The sequence below is a fragment of the Mchenga conophoros genome, linkage group LG3 (genome assembly GCF_057382185.1).
Source record: "Mchenga conophoros isolate Kocher_MC1m ecotype Shallow Benthic linkage group LG3, M_conophoros_male_GT1.1, whole genome shotgun sequence".
Taxonomy (NCBI): Eukaryota; Metazoa; Chordata; class Actinopteri; order Cichliformes; family Cichlidae; genus Mchenga; species Mchenga conophoros.
The window spans coordinates 65412557-65435426 of NC_140528.1; the positions used below are offsets into that span (position 1 = coordinate 65412557).

Genomic DNA, 22870 nt, shown 5'->3' on the forward strand with positions numbered 1-22870 from the left:
ATTCGGGATTCTCCCGGAAAAATCGGGAGGGTTGGCATGTATGGCCTAGCATAGCCTGTAACGTTATAAATGACGGACACATTTTATGAGTGAACTTGGCTTTAAGTGACTCACAGGTTTATTTATTTTTATATCCAGGTTCTTCCTTTTTGCTGCCGTCCTCCTCGCAGCGCAGGCTTGCCGCTGCTAAAACTAAACAGAGCTCCCTGAAAGGCACAGCCAATCACATTGGCCATATTTGTCACATGAGGTAGGACTCCAGTAGAGAACGTAATTTAACTCTTTCTGCACCGCTGGGTGAATGAGACGATGACAGATCGTTTTTCTTTCTATCGGGTTTGTTTTTCTTTACTCGAAGAGATCAAATTACTGGTGGGGACAATTCAATAATTGCTGGATATTGGTGGGGACATGTCCCTTCCGTCCATGACAAATCTACGCCCTTGGTTGTAAGTCATCTAGTGGCCTTTTGGTAATTTCGAGATTGCCAACACAGCATGAATGCAACATTGCAGCAACTTGTTCCGAAGAGAAACAGAAAGTATTCCGGGGCTGTTAAAATTCACTGGATATGCAGATTGTTGTGTGCCTCGAGAATACATTAAGAAGTTTTCGAAGGATCCAGGAGCATTGCTTTGAATTAAGCGGAATGTAGGATTATTTCTTGTTTTTTAGCTGTTGTTTAAGGTTTTTAGCGTAACAGCTAAAATATGCGTTTTATTTTTTCTCAGCGAGCCGTTTCTTCAGCAGTGCAGAAGTGAAGTGATCGGAGAACGGCACGGAAAATGAGCGGACAGGGTAAGGTTTCAGAAAATATTTAAAACTTTTTGTTTGTTTTTTGTTTTCTCTCCGAGGATTTGTTGAAGTTCTATATTTATCCAACTTTTAGTATAATGTGTTTGTGCTGACTTTTTTCCATTGAGCTGTCATCCTCTTACATGTTTAATGGATAGAACACAAATCTCTCACAGGATTTCTGAATTTATGTTCAGATTCCTTTTCCATGCTCAAAGCTTACATGGCCCTCATTTCTGGCTCAAAGTAATTTATTTTGGAGGTTTTTTTCCCTGCACTGTAAATGTGGGGAAATTATATAAATTGGCATGTGCTTTTCCCAATCAGCCAATTGCATCAAACAACGAATTTGACTAATTGGAAATGTTTATACGTTAGAGTAAAATTTACATTGAAAAATATATATCCAGTGAAACTCCTAATGTAGAAATTATAAAATATAAATGGTTTGACTGTTTTTGGTTCATTACTCTTTGGGTATGTTATGATCCAGAAGAATGTTTTAAATATATATCTTCTTTGTTTGCACTCTCTCTTCCCATCAGCTAATACGTACCATGGGCTGATAAACCAAGGATCTACATGTTACTTGAACAGTGTGCTGCAGGTGCTGTTCATGACCGAAGACTTCAGAGATGCTGTGACAAGGTTTGTTGTCCAGCTTTAAGCATGATTCTGTATTTATCATATATAAAGTCTATTGTGCATTTTTAATCACTCATGTTTACTTTCTTTGTAGGAACTCTAAAGAAAATCCTCACACTGAGTTTCTTGATCATCATCTGAAAGCCTTATTTGATGACTTACATAACTATACAGCATACACATATAAAATAACACAGAAGCTGGGCATCGACAACGGTAAAGAACAACAAAAACTCCAAACAGTGTAAACTCCTGAGCACTGTATAAGTGTAAAATATGACTATTATTGATCTAATTATTAAATTCTTATAAAAATGGAAAATTGTAAGGTAAAATTACAAATATACTACTGTACAAATGTACTTCTTTAAAAAAAAAAAATTATATGCATTTATCACAGTGTATGAACAGCGTGATGCTGCAGAGTACTTTGAGAGGGTTTTAAGAATGACCAGCACTGATGCATCAAAGGTAAGGTCATTGATGTCAAAGGGTATCTGTACACTGGATCAAAACATCACCTTTTAATTATGAGGTCTTTGCTTTATAGTATAAAATGAATTTGGATGACTTTTTTTGAACAAGTGCAACCTAATTAAACAGGTTTTTGTGAATTTGTGTTTTCAGATCTTTCACGGTCAGTTAGCAAACAAGACCACCTGTTCTAAAGGACATATACAGACTGACGGAGATGCACCGTTTTGGCATCTTCCTCTTTCACTGGTGGATTACTGCAGTAAAGACTACAGTGTGGTAAGGATCTGACAAGCTGCAAACTTCTCTGCATGTTTCTATTCTTAGGACATGACAGCTGTGAGAAAACATTTTGAGCCTATATGTTTTTGCCTGTAAAAAACCCCATATATTTTCATATTTTCCTCAGGAAATGATGATTGTTTTACTTTCATTTTATCTACTTTTTATAAATTGAAAACACCCTAATTCTATCCACTGCATAAAGCTAATGTGTTTGTATATCCTACCACCCATTAAACTTAAAGTGCAGCAGAGTTACACTTTATCACTTTGTTAATATTTTAGTACACATCATTATTGCATATCTCAAATTTAGATTGATTTGCTATAGATGGAAAGGAGCAATCATGTGATAAATCCTGTAACTACAGTGTTATGAAAATGAAACAGTTGCTGAACCACTTCAATTACCATGGCCTACAGTACAGCTTTCAGCATAAAATTATCCAGAACCTCTAAAATATCATGGGCTGTCTAAACGATCAACTTAGAACTGTTTTTTTTTTCAATTGAAAATACACAATTTGTGTAGTTTTGCCTTTGTACATCACCACAGTGGGTCAAACAATCCATGTGATTGAAGTTCACACTTTCAGCTTTAACTTAAGGGACTAAAATTCAAATCCATACATGTAAAGCCACATCTATTACAGGCCACGTCAGTGCCAAGAAAACATTTGTCTCTTAAACAATAGATCTTAACCTTTGAGGCTTACCTAATAAACTTAGTGTGTCATGCTTAAAACCTTGCTCCTCGAGGAGACATTCTTCACCTCACTGGTCAGCACATGATTGTTCGAGCTGATTTTAAATAACATTTTTCAGGTGAAGGGCATTGAAGAGTTTTTTAAACCTTCAGATTTCTGTGGAGAAAATCAGATGTACTGTGATCAGTGTGATCACAAAGTTGATGGTACTATGGTGAGTTTAAACATTTGTGATTCTTTAATTATTCTTTAAATACAGTTACCAAAACATATTGACCCATTTTGCTAACACAAGTTCCTTGCCTCCTTGAGGCAATTGTTGTTGTAATTTAGCACTGTACGGATAAATCTGATTCGAATTGAATGTTTTTCATTCAGACAGATGTAATAAAGCATCATCCAGATGTTTTGTGTCTGATGCTGAAGAGGTTTGAGTTCAACTATAATTACATGTCATATGTCAAAATCACCTGTTCTGTGGAGGTTCCCTACACCCTGCAGATACCAGAGGTAAATGTACAGAATATATTAGCATTTAATCATATTCTCTTTTATTTTCTTCAGTCATTCTGATGTTTGCCATTTTTCCTTTGGTAATCAGAGTCAGACATATGAACTGTATGCGTTTGTGGATCATTTTGGGGATCTGAGAGGTGGACATTACAGTGCAACAATCAAGATCCAGGAGGAACATGGAGACAGATGGTATCAGTTTGATGATTCCAGGGTCACAGAGGTAAGACTGATCACTTATACATTGTTGATACTGTTTACCCATGGAGAGTGGCAAAACAAATCCATCATGTTCTTTTGTATTATTTTTACATCATCAGCTTGATTATCAGCCATTCCAGCTGGATAACACTAACACGTAAGTTTTTGTACTTCTTATCCTGACAGTACATTATTTTCACTACATGTGAAACATATTTATTACATATCATATTTGTCCATTAGGTCCCAGACTGCATATCTTCTGTTTTACAGGAAAAAGAAAGGTAAGAGCAGATACTTTGTTGTGGTTTCTTCAGCTCTTTGGTGCCTGAATGATTTTGTTTCTACTTTGTGGTTCATGCTGCAGATACTGGTATTCCAGAGTCCACAGATGTGTTCACCAGTGAACTACTTACCAACAATAATGAAGATCAGAGACAAGATGGGAAAAATAAGAGAAAGAGAAGGAGAGAAGGGAATGAGACAGACACCGAGAATAATCCAAAGGCTCCTCGCTTAAGAGCAAAGGGATTATCTGACACTCGAGGCACTGAAAATGATGACCTGGATCAAAAACACACAGCAGTGGATGATGTTAAAAATAACAGACCAGATAATAATCCTGATTTGAAACCCCCAGTCAGTGACACATCAGCTGTATGTGATAATCTAAAAAGACAAAATGATATGACTAAATTAATGGATGATAAATCAGATAAAGATGAAAAGGCTGAAGATAGACAGTCAGAGGAAAACAGCCATGCAGGGCATCCACCTGACACTGTTGGAGAGAACATATGTGAACATCAGGAGAATAAAGGAAAAACTAATGATTATTACATCCCTTGTCCTAATCATGCTGAGGAAGAGGAGGAGGAGAAAACAAAAACAGATTTTCAACATGACACAAAAAGAAACATTAGTGTTGATAAACAAACAGCAGTGATGTGCTGTGACACATTTCAGGATAAAGAAAAAGTTATTGATAGAAAAGAACAGAGACTACAAGATGATCAGAGTCATAAACATGGAAAAGGACAGCGTGATACGCTGGACATACAGGAGATCAGTGTTACACATTCAAATGATAATAATCTTTGTGTAGAGACAGAAATAACAAAGGAAAGACTAACAGAGGAGCAGGAAGGAAAAGAAACTGTAGAGAAAAGCTCACAAGGCAGCTCTGAAAGATGTGTCAAAAATAATGAAGGAAACACTATAAATGAGGAACACGGAGACAGATGGAATAATTCTGATGATACCGCGGTCACACTGGTAAGACTCTTAGTCCTTTCTTCATTGTTGCTAAAACATATTACAAAACACCCGTGTTGGACAGTTTCATCATGTTATACTTTGCTTTTTCCATCGCAGCTTAATTATCAGCTGGTCCAGATGGACAACACTGAGAAGTAAGTTTTTGTCTTAAACAATTTTCTATTTTTGTAAATAGCAGGGGTGTGCTGACATCTGCCTTTTGCAAGAAGGGATCCTGCAGCATCCTTAGCACCCCTGCTTCCCATGGCCTTGTATGAATATGGTATTTATAGCAGAAACTTACACCATCATCACTGTGAAACATGGTGGTGGCAGAGCCTTTTTTTAGGGAAAGATTTTCTTCAGCAGGGAAAGGGAGGGTTGTTAGAGTTGATGGGCAGATGGATGGAGCTAAATCAGGGGTGTCAAACTCAAATACACAGTGGGCCAAAATTCAAAACTGGAACAAAGTCGCGGGCTAACGTTAATATTTATTGAAATATATTTATTCCTCCAGATATAAGAATGAATCTTTTCTCATGGACTCAAACACGTTTTGCTGAAAAACTGAATATGGAACAAGCAAAGATTAATACTAAACAATATATATATTAGCTGTATAATACCAGTAGGCCAGCTCTGATAGTAATTTGGTATGGCTTCGCGGGCCAAATGTAAGTAGGCTGGGCCAGAGTTTGACACCCACAGTGTTGGGAAGGTTACTTTTAAAATGTATTCCATTACAGAATACAGAATACATGCCCTAAAATGTATTCTGTAACGTATTCCGTTACGTTACTCAATGACAGTAACGTATTCTGAATACTTTGGAATACTTAATATATTATCATGCTTTTTACAACAACGTGAATGTACTATTGCTGTGTGATTTATTACTATTACTGAAGGTCCGCGACTCCGAACTGTAGTAAAGGGACCTCTAACTAATACGGTGGGGTCCCTGTCGGCTCGTAGCCGAAAAATAGCTTTACTTTGTTGTGTGGGTCAACTCTGCTTGCCAGAGACAGAGAGAGGCGTTGAAAGACTGCTCCAACGGAACTTATTGTTTTCGGAGGAAAACACGAACACTGTGTACAGTCGAGTCCTAATAGCTTACTTACAACTGGGCTCGTCAGGCACTCTTCTTGGCTGAAGTGGTTATTATTATATTTACATGTTTCCAGCTCCCGTTTTTCCTCGATGACAACTCGTACCTTTCCACTCCCCTTTTTCTCCCTCCTCGCGCTCACAGACACATAACGTGTATGGCAGTCCATTCTCCCTGCAACACGGATAGGGTTGCCAACCGTCCCTTAAAAAACGGAATCGTTCCGTATTTAGAAACAAAAGTACACGTCCCGTATTGAGCTAATAAGGGACGCACTTTGTCCCGTAATACAGTGAGAATCAAAAGTAGTCTATAACTTTTAATGGAATTAACGCTTTGTTTGAAAACATAATTCCCAGCCCCTCTCCTGCTTTGTGACCAATGAGCTGACAGCACACTTATGACAATTCGAGTATGACAATTCAGATTACCGCTCATCTCATTGGTCGAGGAAAGGTCGCTTGCGGAGAAAATACCGGAAGACAACAGATGACCACAACAAGAAGCATGGCCAGCAGGGAAACAAACGCCGACACTGCGGTGCAAGTCTCGGATGACAGTACCAGAGGTGTGGACTCGAGTCACATGACTTGGACTCGAGTCAGACTCGAGTCATTAATTTTATGACTTTAGACTTGACTTGAAAAAATGTTCTAAGACTTGTGACTTGACTTGGACTTTTACACCAATGACTTGGGACTTGAATTGGACTTGAACCGGTTTACTTGAAAAGACTTGATATTTTACCCCAAATATAAAATCTAACATGCATATTATATAGAGATTGAAAATGTGACGTCATTCACGGGTAGAACCGCAAAGGATTCTGGGAACTCGTGGCAAGCGGTACTAGCGCACGCAGGCTTTCAATTAAAATCAGTTATACAGCGATAAAAAGAAACACAAAAATGTCAAGAAGCTGTTGTATGATTAACTGCAATAGCCGGTCGCATGACAGCCACGGGAAGCCGACGGGTAAAGAGATCGGTTGTTATCGGACTACGTCGTTGAAGAGAAATTGTTCAAGCCATGTTTCCGAAGTAACAAAGACGCGACGGATGGCCTGGATTGCAGCCATTCAAAGACCAAATATAACGTCCTAGAACACTCCAGCTCACAGGTTAGTCTGCTCCAAGCATTTACACGAAGGTCAGTGTTTTTTAGTAGTTAATACGTCATTTTCATAACATAATTGGTGATATAGGTTACAAGCAAGTCTGACGCTGAACAGAAATTGTCGCGCTATGCTCCTTTATTTATTGTGCATAAATAGTGAATTGTCCTGACACAATATTGCGTTTCGCTTCTGTTATTATGGTACATTGACAAAAACATATACTTTTATTCACAGGATAAAACAGGTTTTTTGTATCACTAATTGCCCAGTACGATTACAGCATACAGTATTATTGTCACTGCTACATTTCTGTGATGAACCAGAAATTATTTCCACTACTAATTAATTACCGTTGAGCTCAAAGGTCCTATTAATAAACGGTTAAGGAATGTGTATTTATGACGACGATTTGTGAGACTGGTAAACTTATGATACGTACGATGGTCTTTCGTTCTACACGGTGCAGTTCAAGGTCCTGCACCCATCCGTCAGTAAACTGTACCTGGGCTTGTTGCAGTGACCTGAAGTTACTAAACTTCATGAGTGTATGCACTCACTCCAAGAAGCGTATAATTATAAATATGCATATAAATATGCTAAGATGAGATAGCTGACTTCATCTAACTAGCAAATGTTGTCCAGGCTACGTTGGTGATACAGTTTTTTTTAATGTGTATATTTTTGTCATGCGATTTTAAAGCTGGTCCTACAACCGCATCCAAGAATAACATGCAGCTTATCTCAGAACTGTCGGTGAAAATTATTCTTGGAGCTAGGTTTAATTGAGCTGCATTTTATAGAGGTGCAATTTCACAATTTGTGTATATTTTCTAAGTTCACTATTTTGTCATGTGTTGAGAAAAACACAGATTTTAAAATTACATGGTCTAATATTTACATTTAGCATATAACTGCAACATTATTTTTTCGTTGTTTTTTTTTTAAAGACTCGAAAGGACTTGAAATTCAAAGTTTCAGACTTGTGACTTGACTCGGACTTTTACACCAGTGACTTGAGACTCGACTCTGACTTGCCTGACATTACTTGAGACTTGACTTGAGACTTGAGGATAAAGACTTGAGACTTACTTGAGACTTGCAAAACAATGACTTGGTCCCACCTCTGGACAGTACACCTAAAGCTGGGCAGACACTGTGCGATTTTTTCAGTCGCGCGATTCAGCTCCTGCTCAAATTGCACGATTGACTCGCAGAGGTTAGAAGTTCGTAGGTCACGATGCAGGGTCTCATTCCAAAACGCCCGATGCTCTGATGCGACCTGAGTGCTCACACTGTGCCTCCATAAAATGAAGGTTATAACAGAAAATCTGTCGCTCGCTCTCTCTGTCTTTCACTCACACAGACACACCACCACCATCAACTTTGCTAAATTGCTAATGAAAAACATTGATCAGGCAGCTGTGTGAGCGCCTGTGGTGACACCCTCACGAGCGATTGATGATCGGGAGCTGGTCGTAAGGTGTTAATCGCTTCTCGTTACCCCACGTATACTACACGATGCACGATGAAGGCCAAAATCGGTCCGATCACTCAAAAATCGGCTCAAAATTGGCCTAAAACCGCACAGTGTGAGCCCAGCATTAGAGCAGCAATGTTTGTTCCCCTCAGAGAAAGGGAAGAATGGGAAAAGGAAAACACCTGGCTGGAAAAAGTTAATATGGGCATGTGCAGTGAATATCAGCGCTATGTGGCCAGAAGTGTGATAATATAACTTATTTTGTGTAATAAACAACTGCAAGGATAGATGATTACAACAAATTGATGACTAATACATAAAAGTAATACATAGATGAATAATGATGATGAGTTATGATGCGTAATCATGGGAACAAGCGGGTTTACAAACAGGAGCAGCTGATTAGCATTAGAAAAGCTGAAATAATACCTCAGCTGTAGCCAATTGTACTAAATGCACTAAATGTGCACTGTTACAAGAATATTTTTCTTTCTATTGTTTTCTATTATTTTAAGTTAAGCAGGACAGAGTTCTTTTAAAGAAAGATTTACTTATATTCTCAAAAATTAAGCATGACAGGCTTCTGTTTAAGAAAGAGACCTGTTTTATCGTGTTAATGTTGTCATTTTGAGCTAAAAATAAATGGCTAAATGATCATTTGTTTCACATGTGTTCATATCACAAAGAATAGAATATGCATCTACTTAAATCAACTTCAAGTCAAATGGTTAAAAAAATAATTTCACACACAAAAAAAGAGCTAGAAAATTCACCACACTGGGAAGGGTGAAGACAACTGGGTCGCCCGGCCCTGGCCACGAGGTGTCCCTTATTTATTTTTCAGGGAGTTGGCAACCCTAAACACGGACTACACTGCCCATGATGCTACATTCTTTAGAGCTATGCTTGTAGCATTCTGCCTGTTAGCTTAGCACAACAACAACGAAAAGGCGCTCTCTCACCCAGGAAACACACAGTCGCAGAGAGAGAGAGCGTCGCCCTGTAACCATGGCAACCGTAACGCTGCGGCCTGGAACAACAGAACGTAGCTGTCAAACAAAACCCAAACAGTCCTGACCCGCGACAATATGAAACAGGAAAGTACCGCAGTGTAATCCATTTATTTCAACAAAGTAACTGTATTCTGAATACCACCTTTTTAAACGGTAACTGTAATACAGTTACTCATATTTTATATTTTAAATACGTAACGGCGGTTCATGTATTCCGTTACTCCCCAACACTGGACACCCATGAGCTAAATAAAGATGCAAAAGACTTCACCGTCCAGCATTCACCCAGAGCTACAAAGAGATGGTTTAGATCAGCCATTCCCAAAGTCAAGAGTGCTGAGGCCGACTTAAAAAACAAACCAAAAACAGAACATCTCATGTTGGGCCTCAGTCTTAAAGCTTCAGTCCAATCAAAAAAAAAAAAAAAAGAAAAATTATGTATTTGCTTAAAAAATGTATTAGAAATTTAGGTTAGAATAGCAACCATGCTACCAGTTTAAATTCTGTTTTTATATAAATAGATGTACATAAATATGTAACAGTACATACTTTTTTGGAACTGTAACTTCAAACTGAATTTGTGTTTGGCCCACCTGCAGTACCTTGGCAGTCCACCAGGAGGCCTCGGCCCACACAGGTTTAGGTTTCGATCAGGGGTAGGCAACTCCAGGCTTTGAGGTTTTAGATCTCACCCTGGGTCAACACACCTGAATCAAATGATTAGTTCATTACCAGGCCTCTGGAGAACTTCAAGATATGCTGAGGAGGTCATTTAGCCATTTAAATCAGCTGTGTTGGACCAAGGACACATCTCAAAGCTGCAGCACACCGGCCCTCGAGGCCTGGAGTTGCCCACCCCTGGTTTAGATCAAAGCATGTTCATGGTTTAGAATAGCCCACTCAAAGTCCAGACCTAAATATTATTGAGAATCTGTGGCAAAACCTAAAGACTGCTGTTCACAGTTGCTCCCCATTTAATCTGACTGAACTGGACCCATTTTGCAGGCTGTAGATGTACAAAGCCCCCAAAATCTTGCAGGTCTGACTGCAGTGACAGGGGGTTTAGCAAAGTTTTGAACCACAAGTGTTAAATGAAAATGAATGCCACACTTTTCAAATTTATATTTGTAAAACCTTTTCAACATATTGTATCATTTTCATTCGACTTCTCAATAATGTGATACTTTGTGTTAGACTGTGACATAAAATCTCAATCATTTTATAAGTTTATGACTGTCAGGTGAGAAAGGGTAGAAAATTTCTAGGGGTATGAATACTTTTCAAACCATTGTATTGAAGCTTGAGCTCCATATTTTGATTTATTTGAAAGTTAAATTAATTTCTTTTCCCCATCAGAGTCGACACTCAACTTCTAGAAAATGTCAAAAGTCATAAGAATGCAGATCAAGCTAACCTGGAAGTCAATGACAACCCTGCTGTACATGGTCATCTTAACAAACAAGATGTGATGAATGATGGACAGAAGGAACTGATGGACTTCAGACCAGAGACGGATAAACAGACTGACAACAAATGGGTGTCCCTGACAGCAGACCATAAAAGCGACACAGATTATCAGGGTAGTGAAGGATCAGGCGATTCTAGAAAGGATACTGGAGAATATGGGGGAGGTAGACAAAATATTGGAAATGATGACAGCTCTAAATCTATAAGTGTCGAAGCTGATAAAGTAACGACAGGACAAAGAAACCTGTTAACTAGATATGACCTCTTTCATGGATCTCAGGACACCCAAACAGGCAGTGACAGAATACAAATCATACCCAAAGATAATCAGATGAGTGAACAGAGGCGCATTAGCAGGTTTCTTAATGAACCAATAGAAGAAGATGTGATGGGTAAAGTCAGTGATCATGATGTTAAACATTCAGCACATAAAGAAAAACAGAGGAGTGTGAGGGATGACAGGAAAGACACGAAAGAAGCTGATAAATGCATTCAAATGAGTGAAATCACCATTGAAAATCCTGACAACAGTGAAGCTGTGAAGCATGAGGTTAGCATGAGATTAGATGGTAGAGGGCAGAAAACAGCTGAGAAGATTATCAGTGTTACCTGTACATCACAAAGTGTTGGTGGTGTGCAGATACAGAGCAAAGAACAGAAAAATGAACGTGACACCAAACTGAATCAGAGTGAGGGAAATAAGATAACAAAGGAAAGACTAACAGAGAAGCAGGAAGGAGGCAGTGATGAAAATATAGAACTGGAGTGTTTTCAACCAAAAGCAAGAGCTGGAACTCAGCAACTTACAGAAGGAGGACGTGGTTCAACGAAGACGAGTCTTCTTGTTAAAGTAATTGACGAAGAACATACAGAAATTGATAGTGCTTGTAAAGACGACAGTCAGACAAAGATCATCATAAAGAAAACTATGGATGAAACCACACAAGACATGACAAAATGGATAGAGAGTCAAAGAAATATTAGAAGAAGTTTAAATCTTTACATAGATGAAGAGGTCACTTTGGACAGCAAAAAAATATATATATTCATGAATATTTTTGATACTAAAATTATAGTGTTATAATACTGCTCATTTTTCCACTGTTGTTTTTACAATATGTAGCTTCAGCATGGTCTTCTTCTCTTTTTCATTCTTTTTAACAGCAACTTCTGTTAATATAAAATGCTTAAGTTTCAATTTACTGCAGGATTTATTTAGTATAACATTTTTTAAAGGTTGAATAAGACCTAGGATAGACCTTAACACAGAATTATATTTATATTATTACTGAGTGTTTTTGTCTTTTGTTCTTCATGGTTTCATTTTTAGACAGTCTTGTAGTGTATCACATATTTCATTTTATTTTCACATTTGTTTGTGTAAAAAAACAAAACAAAAAAATGCCAATGAATGTAAAGTGTAAAGTGTGTCAATGATTTCAGATAAGAAATTTCACATAGAAATATTAGATTGTAAACCTTTACATGTGTTAATTAATGTAACATTTGTAATTGGACACCAAGCAGAGCTCTTCTTGTGATCTCGTGCACGAGGGAGATGCCTGACACGAGCGTTGTTCCTGCCACTCGAACCCCAGTCACTCTCAGTTAGCTCCTTCGTAGCACTGCTCTTTATTGTGGTATATGAATATTCACGGGGTCAACATGTGACCCCTTGAATGACTCCACTAAATCTGCTGGACCTGGAAGTCCAGCAGTTCATCTAAACAAAAGGCACTCACACTTAAACAGACATAGATGTGTTTACCATACCATAAAACAGTAACAGAAGGTACGACCTCTCTCATGAACTTAGGATGTGTGTGTTTGCCAGAGTGCTCTGGGAGGCACACAGAGTCTCTGCAGACTGCTAAGGATCAGACATCATATCAATAAGCGATCGATTATATAACTCTAAGAATATATGAGTACATATTTCTAAGCATAAATGACAATCCAACAATATAAACCTAACAGGACAAACAAGAAAATAGTCCATATCATTATCATTTAGTATCACAGAATAAATGTGTATTCTGTTTATTTACATGGAATCTTTATTCAGTGACTTGATTATCAAAGTGTCTGACCACTACCGGCACACTTTTGCACCGGAGGTTTTCGTAAAGCTTTTATTTTGGTATTTTCGTTGATCCGTATAAATTTGCATGTTAGCGTAAATATTTCGTTTCCTGTAACATTTAGATTTAAAAAATGAACATTTAGATTTAAACATAATATTTATATTTAACATTTAGATTTAAATATAATATTTAGATTTAATATTTAACATTTAGATTTAAAACCTGCAGGACACCGGCCCTCAAACATTTAGATTTAACATTTAAAATTGTGTTTTAAATATGAAAAGTTACAAACATTTTACTAAATGTTAAATTTTTAGTTAAATTACCAAAAATTACTCGGAAAAAAATATGTTTTTGTAAGGTTTTGAGCTAAATGTGGAAAAATGTTGCCGGTAATTTCAGTATGTTTCACTTTACAAACAGCGTGGGTCTAAACAGAGCGCGTTGTGTGTGACGTCTTCTTTTGCGCATGCAGGCCGCTTTGATGGCCATGAATGGTTCACACTAGAGCGTGTTTGCTGTCTCATTTTATTTGTAGTGTGAACAACCAAACAAAAAAAAAAAAAAAAAAAAATCACATTTGATCACAAAATCGGAATTGAGCATTAAGACTGCAGTGTCAACGTAGCCTTAGTTTCTGCGCCACACGGGTATTGATGTTTGTCTAGGAGCCACACCATCACTGCAGGGCATGTAGTAAGTGCTGGTTTTCAAGCACTCAGGAGTGAGTTTCAGACACACAAAGCAGAACTCTTTCTGACAGCGAGGACAGATGACGTTCTTGCAGCCTGTTCTGTCGTGCTCCACCCTCTGACCACAGGTGGGACAGGCCCGGATGGAAGGATAGGCATCGACCCCCTGAACCTGAGGAAGGGCGGTAGGCTTGCAGTTCTTGAGAAGTTCAAGGTCATGATTGATGCATCCATCGTTGTCACAGCAGCCAGAGCGTGGAGCGGTACCTTTCCATGGCTTCAAACACTGCCAGCAGAACTGGTACACTTTCTTCTTGTCAGCAGTGCAGATTGTGCACTGAACATTAAGGTTGGTCAGATCCTCTCTCCACATAACCAGGACACTGTTATGACAAATATTAAAGAAGTTCAGTGTTTTTGGATATAATTTTTTTTTTGTTTTGTTTTTTATTTTATTTAGAATCACATGACTGAAACTGATCAGACTGATATTATCCTCACGTCAGTGCAGTAAACTGACCAAGTTAGTATATTTTATCATGATTACTAAGAGCAGTGGGAAATTTGCCAGCAGTGCATTGACCAAAGATCAATGACTGCATTTATAGCACCTTTAACCAAAACACTTTTATAGTTGAGATTTATGGATGATCAATGGACAAGTCACGCGACTTCCCAATTTAAAAAAAAAAAAAAAAAAAAAAAAAAAGCTGTGCCAGATAATATTTGAGCTTGCAAATATACCCATCCATCCATCCTATTCCACTTATCCGGGCACGGGTTGTGGGAACAGCAGCCTAAGTAGACAAGCTCAGACCTTCCTCTTCTCCAGCTTATCTACATGAAGGCGTTCCCAGGCCAGCCGAGAGATAAAATCTCTCCAGCGTGTCCGTGGTAGCTCCAAATATATAATACCCATACTTTCAAAAAACAGGATTGTGTGTAAATGTACATTTAAAGAATTCAATAAAAATTCCTCAAACAGTTTACCATTTGAAAATGGTAACTTTTTTAATCTGCTGTTTGAGCACCGTGAGTGGGCCTAATGGGCCAGGACACACACACTTCAACAATCAGCCTATCCTGGTTGCCCAAAAGAAAATTTTTCTTAGATTTTATTTTTAGTTATCAAAATAAATATTTTAAATTAGCAAAAGACCAAATAAGTTTTTCTTACTTAAAAAAGACAACATTCATCAAGTTATCAGCCAGATTATGACCAACTGCAATGTTACCAGTTACACCAGAGAAAATTTCTGCCTTCTTCTTCTTCTTCTTGACAGCACAGGTAGTTTTGATTGAGATAATTTAATCAATTTACAGTGCAGTGTGCTGCTCTCTCTGCTGATATAAATCAGGAAACATGGAAATTCATCCCCAAAATAGTTTTGTTTTGTAGGAACAACCTGATTTACTAAAGAATGATTAACTTGAACACTTACAGTTTTAAATTCACAGTACTCTGTGGCTGCTAGGCGGGCGATGATCTCTTCAAAGTACTCCATCTCTTCTGTTGTCAGTACTGCCAGCCTGCGCACTTCTTGGTAGGGCCACACTGTATCACACTTATGTAGGGTACCATTCTTTAGAGCTGGGCACTTAAATATATACTGGCCCTGAAATGTTAAAGATGTAAGGACACCTGATTGATCTTCTTGATAGAAACAAGTTCTAAACATCAAAACAGCATCAAGATTTATTTAATGTTTCCATTTATGTACTGGAGTTGTTGATTATTTACGCTTAACAACAATGATTTTGGTATCCATGTTACATGGCTGTAACTGTCTATAAAATAAAGTACAATGTTCAATTTTTAAAATGAATGTGTCTGTGATAAGTCACTGAATTCCCCCATTTATGAACACTTCCCTCTTTTTTGTGTTGATTACATGATATAAAGCTAGAGCCTTTTCTTTACCTAAATACCTTTTTCATGCAACAGAAAATTCTGAGAGCACTGAAAGGGAACTATTACAGTAAAGTTATGGGCTGAGTAACTAAGCTATACTAAGCTAATTCTTATTAGAAAAGGGATGTTAAAGGTATTTAACTTCTTCGTTACAAACAACCAATATTACCATTGCAAATGACATAATAGCAATGACATAACTTTACAACTTACTATTTAGCCCTGATGATGAGGGCAAAAGTTATTTTTTAATAAAAAGAAACAAATATGCCATTTTACAGTGGCATTTATAGAGAGTTTTTTGCAGCACTGGCTTTTAATGAAATGCATATAAAAACGAAACAGCTGGTAAACAAGCACGTCCACTAATCCTAAACTGGGATATCAGATGATTGCCAGCTATCTTAGAGTCTGATGTCCAATAAGGAAATGCATTTACACAAAGGACAATTTAGTATGTAATTGCTGAGTGCTGCACAGGCACTAATGTAGACAACAGTAAAATGCACCTTTAAAAGATATTTAAGATTTATTAGTTTTTCATTGTTTGTTTGATTTTACAAAGAAATTTAAACATTTTGTAGAAGAAACGGAGGTCATGCGCAAATCAACATATATCTAACGCATTTCTTTTTTACAGAGGTGTGTAAAATTGAAAAAGAAAAAAAAGACGCTTGAGAAGTAAAAACACAGCCCGTTCTCACTCCAATTGCATAACATACCAATGAATTGTTACGTGCCAAAGTGTTCCTCCGGAACGCAAATATGGCAAGCCATTTCAGACCCATTTTGAACGCCCCTTCTGAGCGGCGGAAAAAACGTCATTTTTATCCATCTTTGAACGTCATTTTCTGCTTAGTGTGTCATGAGGAAGGATTTGTGCAGGCAGGAGTGGTGGTAAGCGAGAGCCAAAGTGCCGACTCATGGAGATGGAAGGTAAACTCATACTTAGATTTATTGTAAAACAAAAACTAAACTCAAAACTACAAAACCTAACAGGCTGAAAGGCAGACCACAGAACATGTTAAAAAAGCCTATGCTGGACCCATCTCTCACTAGCAACTAGAGACCGATCTCAAAAATACCGTTAATTGCTAAGATTTTAGAGAAGATTGTGGCTAAGCAGCTTACAGCAGTTTTAGACAAATATAACATCTTTGATAAATTTCAGTCTGGCTTTCGTAAAGCTCATTCTACTGAAACAGCCCTTCTTAGAGTTTCTAATGACATTCTGATGCAAAACGATGCGGGTAAGTGTTCTGTTCTTTTAATGTTGGATCTCACGTCGGCCTTTGACACCGTTGACCATTATATTTTGCTTGATAGGCTGAAATACTGGGTCGGTGTATCTGGGTCTGCCTTAGAGTGGTTCTCCTCGTATCTCTGTGAACGATACTCTTCTGTGGCAGTTTCTAAGTACAGGTCATCTTCTACGTCCCTGTCCTTTGGTGTGCCACAAGGCTCTGTGCTGGGGCCATTATTGTTTTTAATTTATTTACTTCCTCTCCAGCATATTTTGAGCCCTTTTGAGGATATTTGTTACCACTGCTACGCAGACGACATCCAACTATATATATATATATATCTTTTAAACCTGAAGATGCTTCTAAACTGCGGATTTTAAATGTGTGTTTGGAAACCATCAAAGGTTGGATGGCCGACAATTTCCTCCAACTAAATGAAAATAAAACTGAAGTCCTGTTATGTGCTCCAGACAGACATGTACCCAGCATAATGAATGCTCTTGGTCCCCTTTCAACGTTTGTGAAACCATCTATCAGGAACCTAGGGATAACCTTCGATCCTGCTCTTACATTGGATACTCACGTCAAATCTCTGGTTCGGTCTTGCTTTTATCATTTAAGAAATATTTCTAAATTGAGCCCCATAATAGCTCATACTGAACTGGAGATTGTTATTCATGCTTTTATTTCATCACGACTGGACTATTGCAATTCACTGTTTACATGTCTAAACAAGAGTTCCCTGGAGCGTCTGCAGACTGTCCAAATTGCTGCAGCAAGGCTTCTGATGAAAACATCGAAATACTCACATATAACACCGCTGCTTATACAGTTACACTGGCTCCCTGTCGAATTCAGAGTCCACTTTAAGATTCTGGTTCTCACATTTAAGGCTCTTCAAGAACAAGCACCATCATACATCATTGAACTCTTACAGCCCTATGCCCCTAGTAGGTCTCTGAGGTCTTGTGGTCAGGGCCTACTTGTTATTAAGTATACGAGACTGAAAACTAGGGGTGATCGAGCTTTTGCTACTGTGGCCGCCAGACTGTGGAATTCTCTTCCTCAGAACTTAAGATCTGCTGATTCACTGATTACTTTTAAAAAACAGCTAAAAACACATCTTTTTAAAATTGCATTTTGTTAACTTTTGATTGTACTTCGTCTTTTTAATCTGTGTCTATACCTTGTAAAGCACTTTGTGATCCCTTATCTAGAAATGTGCTATATAAATAAAATTTTACTTTACTTACTTTACTTTACATTGTAGATGGTAGACTACAACAAAGACAGAGGAGAATACAGGGCTTAAATACACAGAGGGAGCAATCAGGGAATGGGAAACAGGAGGGAAACACAGCTGGGGCAAATCAGGGCTGACGAGACAAAGGAAGCAGAACCTGATACAATAACCTGAGACATGGACTTCAAAGTAAAACAAGAAACATAACAGAGACGCAGACTTGACAAGGGAATAAAGCAGACAGGGGAGACAGAGCGACTAAAGAACACAGACAGAAACCAGAACACAGAACACTAACAAAGAAACCAAAAGACTAGAAATGATTAATAATAAAAAAATCCAAGTTCAAAAATATTGCAAGACTGAAAACCTGGGTCGATGACCCAGGCACCCTAACAGAGTGACGTAAAAAGCGGCGTACAGAGACAGGTAAAAACTGCGTTTTTTCCACCCCTCAGATGGGGCGTTCAAGGCGCCAATTTCTAGTGTATAATACAGCATTCTGTCGGTGTCAACGCCATTTTTTAAGGCTTTCTGAATTATTTAATGACCTTTTTTTATGTCATTTCTTAGCCAGATGTTTTAGAAAACTCGCGATATTAGCCTAAATTGGCTTACCATTGGCTTGCCATAGGTAACCTGCCGTGTCCCTATGATACGTGTGTCCCAATGAGTCGCGCCAGGTTGTGGATGGAATCCAATAGATTGATGCTCCCAGCGATAATACACGTTCCAGTCGTGTATTTCAGCCCTAAACCTAGCCTTAATCCTAACTCTAACCATAACCGTATCCCTAACCTTAACCACCACCTTAAGCGTGTAAGATAGTATTTTCCAAAATGATCAAATAAAATAAACGTACGTGTGTAGATTCATTCCAAACGGTTCTCGAGGCAGGTGGCAGACGGGCACAGGACCAGATGAGGTGCTGGAGTTGACAGGGTCACAGTTGCCCTCACCTGGGGAACCGAAACAGGCACTGGCAATGACTGGGCGTCCGCCATCCCCACCCGAGGAGCAGGTATGGATGCAGGAATGAAAGGAGCCTCTGTCTAAGGAGCTTAGAAAGAAAAGCATCTGGACTTCTTTAAGTTGCTTGAAGACGTTTCACCTCTCATCTGAGAAGTTTCTTCAGTTCTAGGGTCAAATGGTGGAGAGTCACAGATTTAAGCCCTGTGGGAGTATCCCCCCGAGAGGGAGAAAAGGACCCCCTAATGATCCTCTACCTAATCACAGGAGCCAAGGTGTGAAAACGGGTGCGAGGGAAAGCTGGGCCCAAGCTGCCCTGGGAACAGGAACTGGAGGTGGAGAGCGGAGCTCAGGAGCAATACATACAGGAGCAAAACAGTCACTGGGTAAACTAGGTTAATTGTGCCAAACACAGTTTCAGGAGACATAGATTTGAGGCCGGCTGGTCTAAGAAAATCCACTGCTTTTAAACTCTCCAGGTTAGAGCTACCAGTCCTGGAAGAGATTAGCTCAGAGACAGTCACAGAAGTACTGTAGTTTCAAAACACACAAATGGTCTGCATTTGTATAGCGCTTTACTAGTCCCTAAGGACCCCAAAGCGCTTTACACATCCAGTCATCCACCCATTCACACACTGGTGATGCCAAGCTACATTGTAGCCACAGCCGCCTTGGGACGCACTGAAAGAGGCAAGGCTGCCGGACACTGGCGCCACTGGGCCCTCTGACCACCACCAGGTAACGGGTGAAGTGTCTTGCCCAAGGACACAACAACTGAGACTGTCGGAGCCAGGGCTCGAACCGGCAACCTTCCGATTACAAGACGAACTGCTAACTCTTGGCCCACGATCACCCCACAACACCAATAACTGTCTCTTGGGGAACAGTCTGCTGACTAACACAGTTCAGATAAGTGAGATTCCAGAAACAGTTCTTTGTAGAATCTCGGATGGAGTATAAATCACAGGCTGAGAAAGAGAATTAGTGTTCAAACAGTCCATAGGTGAAACGACATGGCTGGCCATCTCAGAACTAACTGTATGGGGAGCCACACAGGCCAGGAGCGAAGCCGCACCAATAACAGTTTCTAGAACAACTGGTTTAGAGGAATAGCGAACAGAACCAAGAATACATTGCCATGGGTCACAGAACTTGACCTGGTTGGCCAACTCTCCAACGCTTAATCCCAGTCTTAGGCTAGCTTAGCAAAGGAAGGGTGGAGATTTTCGAAAACTCAGTTTTTGCGTTTATGTGTGGATGAGGAAAACTGAGAAAACGCAGCATCAAAGGTGTGCGCCTTTTTTGACGTCACACTGTGCGCCAGGTTATTGTTTCGGTGAAATGAATTTCTACAATGGCGGACTTAGACAAAATACCGTTACTGTTAATTTTACTCTCTGCAGTGTTTAAATGCTTACATATACACACACACAGTTACTGTCCGTCCACACATAGGACTAAGTTCTGCTTCTATGCACCATCTTTGTTTACTCTTTCCCACCCAGAGTTCTAGACTTCTGATTGGCCAAAATTTCTACAGGTTAGGAATATATTGCCACCTGCTGCTTTGGCATGATCCAGCAGCGTTTTGCTTCGTTTTAGGCTTTTATGTGTGGATGGGATTTTTTTTAAAAACGAAAACGAAAAATCTTCTTTTTCAAAAATACCCGTGTATGTGTGGATGCAGCCTTAGATGGTTTGTGCTCCTCAGCATGCACTGTTTTATTTAGAGCTGATGGTGGTGGTATGTGGCTGAGCTCAGGCTGGGAAACTTCAGAATTTACAGGCTGCGAAATAAAACAGTGCAGCGGCGATGCAATGCCAGTACCAGTGTGTAGGTGAGTCTGGTGTGGAATAACAGTCCTTTGTTCAGCTAACTCAACAGCTGGAACACTCAGGAAGAACACTGCGAGCAATACCAGAATCTGATGGCTCACGAACACAAAGATCACTAGCGAGGACAACCAGTAATCTTTAGAGTCCAAACACATAGTGACAGAGTTGTCCAATTTAGGCAACATAGTATCTACAGAGGACGAGACAGTGTTGCTCACAGTGGTAGATGTGTCATGAAGATAGTGTCGAGGTGAGCATATGAAGCACAGTCACTCTCTCCTACAGATACAGTCTGCTCAGCTGTTTTGGAGCGATGGTGGCATGAACGCGGTTTTCGCTTTGAAGACGGAGGAGACGGGCTGGTCCACGACGCCACCAGCAGACTGGGCTGACAATCCTCCGGCAGGCTGTGCTTGGTGAAGACAAGAAAATCCTGGATGAGTGGATGCAGAGCGCTGAATAACCAAGGGAGTCTGGAGATCATCCACTGTAACCGGACGGCTATCTCCTCTTGGTATTCCTCTACCGGCACCGCTACCCAGTCTTGGCAGAGATACTCCACCATGTAGGCGAGGTCTACCTGGAGCTCAGCAGAGGGGTTATGAGCTGCTGGGTCCATTGCTAGGTCGCGTCCTTCTGTCATGAAATGCCGTGTGCAGGCAGGAGAAGGACACAAACGCAAACTCACCAGAACGGGGACTGAACTCAAAATATAGCTTCATTAACAGAATGAGAAAATGGTGATACAAACAACGATATGAGGCTAAACTGGGAAAACTAAACTCACGAGGAAGGTCACATAGCTAAAAGGAAGGAAACGACACAGATAGTGATGGCCCACTTGAAGCTGAAGCTCCGGTGCGTGTGTCAAAAAAATCAACACGCTGCTTCAGAAGCACTGTGTCGAAGCTTGATCCGTTTGGCCAGAGCCACGTGATCAGTGACGTCCGAAGCTTCATTTAGAACCTAACTGCTTCGGTGTCTGATTCAATGGTTTAAAAGGAAGTGAATCATTTGCGGGATTTGTGGAGTGTTTTGATGGTGACAGATAGCAAACCACTGATCATTCCACTGAGAGATTTGGAGCCAGCGAGGAATAGAGGAGGTTCTGTTGTGTGGGAGAATTTTGAGTTGATTTTTGTCAATCTGGTGGGTTTTCCAGCTTTGTGTTCTGGCCATTTGCTTTTGTTTTGTGCGTGTTTATTATATCTGAAAACGGGAAAAAGGTAAAATGTCAAAAATCTGCTTCCATAATATAAATATCATTAAATAACTTTAGAAAAACTTCCACTTGATTTTTTACATGTAATGTTGTAAAAATATATATTTTATTGTTTAATTAATCTGAAAATGTTAGTCTGCCAAATATGCAGCAATTGAATTTATTTATTCTCTTTAGCTGATAGTTTGTGGGGCCCAGGTAGACTGTATAACTGCATCTCTACCAGTTTCTGTGCGCTCCAGCCTCCTCTGTGCCATGTGAAGGGATTTTCCTTAAGGCAGGAGAAATTTTCGCCACGAAAAGGAACAGGTTCGGCCATCGCACAGTGGAACAAATTCTCTTCTTAAATAAAAATGAAAAAGGGCTACTTTAAATGCATCATGTTTTTAATTTGCAATTTCATAAGCATTTTCCGTTTCCATTTCACAATCAATTCTACCCCCAGGTCAAAAATATGTCTGGGAAAATTTCCCTAATATAATATTATTTATATATATATATATATATATATATATATATATATATATATATATATATATATACCCGTCTAGCGGTTAATTGCATACGTGCATGGAGGCAGGACCTCACAGCAGAAGCATACTCCATAAT

The 22870-nt window shown here is 39.3% G+C and overlaps 1 protein-coding gene and 1 pseudogene across 2 annotated transcripts; one reads left to right on the plus strand and one right to left on the minus strand.

Annotated features, from left to right (window-relative positions):
• Positions 1-554: 554 nt before the first annotated feature.
• LOC146580140 (uncharacterized) lies at positions 555-12440 on the plus strand. 2 transcript variants are annotated; one of them, XM_085266719.1, is made up of 14 exons: positions 555-651; positions 732-798; positions 1341-1443; positions 1535-1656; positions 1841-1911; positions 2068-2193; positions 3022-3117; positions 3282-3413; positions 3505-3639; positions 3737-3774; positions 3861-3901; positions 3985-4892; positions 4992-5029; positions 10946-12440. In XM_085266719.1, exons 2-14 carry the CDS (start codon positions 786-788, stop codon positions 12138-12140), a joined length of 3018 nt encoding a protein of 1005 aa, XP_085122845.1. In that variant the 5' UTR covers positions 555-651; positions 732-785; the 3' UTR covers positions 12141-12440. The 2 variants fall into 2 exon arrangements, with proteins under 2 accessions (XP_085122845.1, XP_085122844.1); XM_085266718.1 differs by lacking the exons at positions 555-651; positions 732-798 and having other exon boundaries at positions 1280-1443.
• Positions 12441-13773: 1333 nt separating this feature from the next.
• LOC146580141 (E3 ubiquitin-protein ligase RNF144A-like) lies at positions 13774-19238 on the minus strand (annotated as a pseudogene).
• Between the last annotated feature and the right edge of the window lie 3632 nt (positions 19239-22870).